At 41.6% G+C, this 5220-nt stretch overlaps 1 protein-coding gene across 1 annotated transcript; it reads right to left on the minus strand.

Moving 5' to 3' along the window:
• Window positions 1–525: 525 nt before the first annotated feature.
• Window positions 526–4305, minus strand: mchr2b (melanin concentrating hormone receptor 2b). The gene is made up of 2 exons (XM_079269072.1): window positions 3747–4305; window positions 526–1231 (listed from the first exon to the last, which is right to left on the minus strand). Exons 1-2 carry the CDS (start codon window positions 4148–4150, stop codon window positions 592–594), a joined length of 1044 nt encoding a protein of 347 aa, XP_079125198.1. The 5' UTR covers window positions 4151–4305; the 3' UTR covers window positions 526–591.
• Window positions 4306–5220: the final 915 nt, after the last annotated feature.

Consider the following 5220-nt stretch of genomic DNA (forward strand, 5'->3'; position numbering starts at 1 on the left):
CAGGGATGGACCGGGTACCAGGTCCGTCTGGGAAATGATTATGTGCCTTGTTGTAGGAGGACTAAAAATGAAGATAAAAACTAATACAAATAAATAAATAAAAACAACAATAGTTATTGTAACAACAACAAAGGAGTGGAAAGCACTAGGTAGATAAAGACATATAATACGGTAATAATAATATCGCCATAAATAACAATGAACAATATGTAATTATTATTGTCATCATGAGTGTAGTTTTACACATGTGAGTGCACGTCATCAGGCAAGTGTGTGACATTGAGGTTCATCCTGCAAGGATAAGTAAAGAACGACACAGCTCAGCTTTAGGAATGATTATATGTGACGTGAGTGAGTGAGTGAGTGAGTGTTACACTGCATATGTTGAACACCTTTGACATTATCTGTACTTTTCTTACTCATGGTTGACGTTTCTGCACAAGCTTCATCCCCAGTTTTTTTGTATGGTATCAATTTCCAATTTATTTATGTGAAAAAGTTGCAGAATATGACTTCAGCCATTCATCAGACTACTTCCTTGCGAGCAGCAAAAACATTTACATAAAAAAAAAAAAGAAGACATGTCTTCGATTAGATGACAGTAGAGCGGCAGTTGGCATCATTGGTCACACTGGAAGCATCCGCTTTGACCACCGTGGCCTTGGATGAGTGCTGGGAGCTTTGCAGTGTGTTCCTGGAGCAAAGACGCTCGCGGTAACTCGGCGCAAAAATGAGCAACATCAGCGGGTTGATGCAGCTGTGGGAGTAGCTGAGGCAGATACTGATGTGGTAGGCATAGACGAATGCAATTGTCGGCGTGTTGTTGGCCAGGTTGACCACCTGAATGACGTGGTAGGGCGACCAACAGGTCAGGAACAGGGCGATAACCATGAGGACCATCTTGGTGGCTCGTTTAGCCCAAACGGACTGCTTACGTTTGACGCGGCGGATGGAGCTGAAGACGTGGTAGAGGGTGAGTGAGTAGAAGGTGCTGATGATGATGAGGGGGATGATGAAGCCCAGGATAGACTGGTAGAGTGTGTACCAGTACATGTCCTCAGGCCCGTCCAGGTTCATCATGCACACCTCCAAATGCCGTCTGCGCACAACCTTGGCGTACAGCATGACGGGGACCGTGAGGAGGAAGCTGCCCAGCCACACCAGCAGGTTGATGATGATGGTCCACTGGATGGTCCTCTTCTCTGAGGCGGGGTGAACAACAGCTATGTACCTAGGAAGAAGAGGTCACTCTTTTTTTAGAGATGGACTGCAGTCGGAAAACACGAATGACAAAAGCAGCTTTGCTGAAATGTATTTAAAGAACTTTAGTTTTGCTGCGAGAGGTCAGAGACTGAAGTCGAGCATGGGGGAATGATGAAATCAAGTACCATGTCACCGATACACTCAATATATTACGTGCTCAGTAGCGCGATGAATGCAGTGACAAATTAGCATAATTTTGACAAGGTGACAGCAGTAGAAAATGAACACATTTCAATTTGGATTTTCGCGTTCGAGCTTGACAAAATTGACAATCTTTAGGACATTGGCAGGAAATGAATGACCACTTTATCACCATTTACACTGAGTGCCATTTAAGTGGAGCATATGACGTGTTTCCAGTTGCAGTCGACACGTTACATGCGACTCTGTGCTCTTGCCCGACCGGACTGGTTAGATATAGCAGCCGTGTAAACTATGAAGACTCAAACAAGACATCCTGTATCTTAAACTATTCATCAACTGTTTGGTATTGTGGTCAGCAACAGCAGCTGGCGTCCTCTGTTGAATCTACTTTTAGTGTGATGGTTGAAGCAGTAAGTGCAGATCAATACCCATGTGTCTGGCCTACTGATGTATTGCCTCAGTTCAGCCGAGGAAGACATTCATGTGATCAAAAGCGTTGACTTGGGACTCATCACACTACGTTTATCAATGCTGAGGAATGTTGAAGAAAGCCTGAAGCTGAAACACCTTTGTTTCCTTCTGCAGCTGTTCATTATTAAAAGTATGACATACTTATTTGTGTGGCTAACAAATGTGCTACTGTGTGATTCTCGGGTCGGCACCCATGAAACTCCAACGACATTTGAGTCAAGCACGCCGGTTCCCTTGTGTCGTTGTCTCGCTGCAGTGTGAGAAAGAATAGCAGAGCAAACGGATTGAGGGGGAAACATTTGTATTCTGACAGTCTCCACAGTAAAGGTGTCTCTTTCTAATATTTGAATACCTCTTGTATTTATCGCACCATATCCTCAACAAATATTTACACTTGTACTCTAGCTGCTGTGATTTGGAAACAACATGTTGATATCCACATAACTGCAGTGAAATTAAATGAATCAGCGTCCTGAGTTAAAGTGGAACAAGCTGAAATCACTTTTTCCTATGATGATTCCATTAAATTGACATTACATTACAGTCATTTAATCCAAAGCGACTTACAATAAGTGTGTTCAACATCGGTATTCAAGACAACACTGTCTTTGCTGGCGCTACCAGGAGAATACAGAAGGCTGTGAACTGAGATTATAATGTCAGTCTGGGATGTGTCTTAACAGCTGAGAAGGGAAACAATAGAGGGTTTGAGTTGTCATGGATGGACATGCGTGTTTTCAACAGATATAAGTTGGTAATACTAAAATTAGAAGTTGTGTTTTTCACTGTGAATAGACTTTGCTCCTAAACTGAGATAACTGTCAAGAAAAGTTGTTTTGATTGTGTGGGACATGGGGCTGAGGGGTATCATTGGAGCCGTCAAATAGAAAACTCGAATCACAATTTCTTTGACTTAAATCACAACATTCAGCCCTGTGTGAGGTTTTAAACACTATAATCATGCTGCTGTCATATTCATATAATCATATTCTTTCTATTGAGGTGGCACACAAGGTAGCTTTTCATTTGTGTGTTTGTTTGTTAGAGGTTATCATTCGTTTGATTTCCTTTTCACCAAACATGACAATAGCTTATCTTGAAGGGCTTGAAGTTTAGTTTTTATTGAATCTCTTTTATTTAGTGTTTGCAGCAGCAAACCTTTATAACTTAAAAATATATATGATTAAAGTCATTTGAAAGGATCGTGTTGAATCATTGTGTTGTCAAGGCTAGGTACAAAACAGTATTGATAATATGAGATAAAACGACTAAATGTTATGAGGCCCATTCTCAGTGCTGGTGGTGCCTATCAGAAGACCATTAGCTGGTTTAGTGGCCCTTCAGAAATGCATTATGTATATTATGACTGAAAGTGTGTAACGTGTTGCTCTGAGAGCAACTCCTGCTCCGGTGATTACCATAAAATGAAGATGTTTATCAGTCTAACGCTTGGCACACAGGCTCGTTAAATGTCCTCTGTGTGTTCAGATCATACACATGGCATCGTACATCATTTATGCAGGGCACATTGCATCATCGTGAGCTGTTGCACGGAGTACCCTTCCCTCATGGTATCTTCAGATGGACTGTGTGAAGTGATTGGCTCTTTCTAAATGATCGCACCTGTAACTTGCTGAAGGGGTAAATATACTTTCAGCTTTATTCTCAGAGAAAATTGTATTAATATGAGGATTATTCAAACTTTTAGTATGTATATCATGTATATAAATGCTGTATTTTGTTGTCAACGTGCGGTGATGCTTTAGACTAGAATAGCTCTTACTTTTTTTCCATCACTTATATAATTAGAATCAAACATTGACGAGAATTGGCATCAAATCTGCGATATGGCTGGATTAAACACTTACCGATCAATGCACAACACAGTAACAATTCCCACTGTGGTGAACTGGTTGCTGACGTCCACCACCACGACCGCTTTGCACATAAAGTTTCCGAAAACCCACTGTCTGTCTCTGACCAGCTGGTGAATGTTGAAGGGCATCACAAGCAAGAACAGCATGTCGGCTATCGCCAAGTTCAGCACGTAGATGTCTGATACCATTTTCTTCTTGCATGATTTCACCGCGTAGATGACCAGTCCGTTGGCTAAAACTCCCACTGAACACAGGATGCCATAAATCGAAGGGAATATGTGCATGAAAGTGGTGATGTTGATGTGGTTGTACGACGAGGGACGTGAATTCAGACATGACAAGTCAGTCAAGTTCTCTGTCTGGTTTTTCTGGCAAAAAGTGCCCGTGTCATTCATCTTCAGATCCTCTCAATAGTCGCCTCAGTGTCGTTGTAATTAACGCGCGCACCGGGCGCGCTCTCCAGCTGGCGTCCGGTCTCCAAACTTGGGCAGCAAACTCTCGCACTCTCCAGGAGTAGCCTACGGATCCTCTCCTTGAGTCCGTCCGTGGATTTCCCCAACAAAGATGATAGGATTTAAAAGAGGAAAGCGTCAAATATCATCAAGGCTGACTGCATGAGCAACGGTGCTCCCTGGAACATGTGTATCTGTGGTGGCAGAACATTTACCGCGCGCATCCGATGTGCGCTTTGCCTCGTGGGACACTAGTTCCCTCCCTTCACATATATAAATCGCTGTGTGATTAAAAACAAGCACATGAAAAGAAGGCACTCTAAACCCCAGACATCTTGGCTTTACGCCTTGACAACACCTGTAAATTAAAGGAGGAGAGTAAACTCTTTAAGTGATGCATTTTGATGCAGTTTCTCCATCCCCAATATGTTTACTCTCTGCTACACGTTTTTTTTTTTTTTTTGTATATTTTGATAAGTGTTATTTCTGTAGTGTGGTAAATATATATGCCTAGATGACAAAGGCTTTCATGTTTAAACTTTAAGATACAAAAATGGAAGAATCTGTTGTATATTAAGGGTTAGAGGAGGAAGATAAAGGGACAGAATACCTCTACAATTAAGACACATGGTCCAACTGCTACAACACAAAAAGAGATGTGTGTTCCTTTTGCATTTCAACTCACCCACACATTTATAGACAGCTCTTAAACTTTCCCCTTTTGTTTGCCCCCAAATTCTGATTAGTTGAAGCTGTGAAATTGAACTGATTAAGGCTATCACTGTAGCAATTACGTTATGTGATCTGTATAGCCTGAAGCAGGGGTATTCATTTCAAATTCAAAGAGAGGTCCAGTTAAAACAATTTCTCCCATTCTGAAGCTCATAATGTCTAAATTGTGTCCTGTAGCCTACCCCTGTGTCAACAACACGCATTTTCATGTCATTTCAACAATATTTATTGTCAATTTCCAAAGTTGGATATTAACATGCAGACACATTGAACTTGTATTG

The sequence above is a fragment of the Melanostigma gelatinosum genome, assembly GCF_949748355.1.
Source record: "Melanostigma gelatinosum genome assembly, chromosome: 5".
NCBI lineage: Eukaryota > Metazoa > Chordata > Actinopteri > Perciformes > Zoarcidae > Melanostigma > Melanostigma gelatinosum.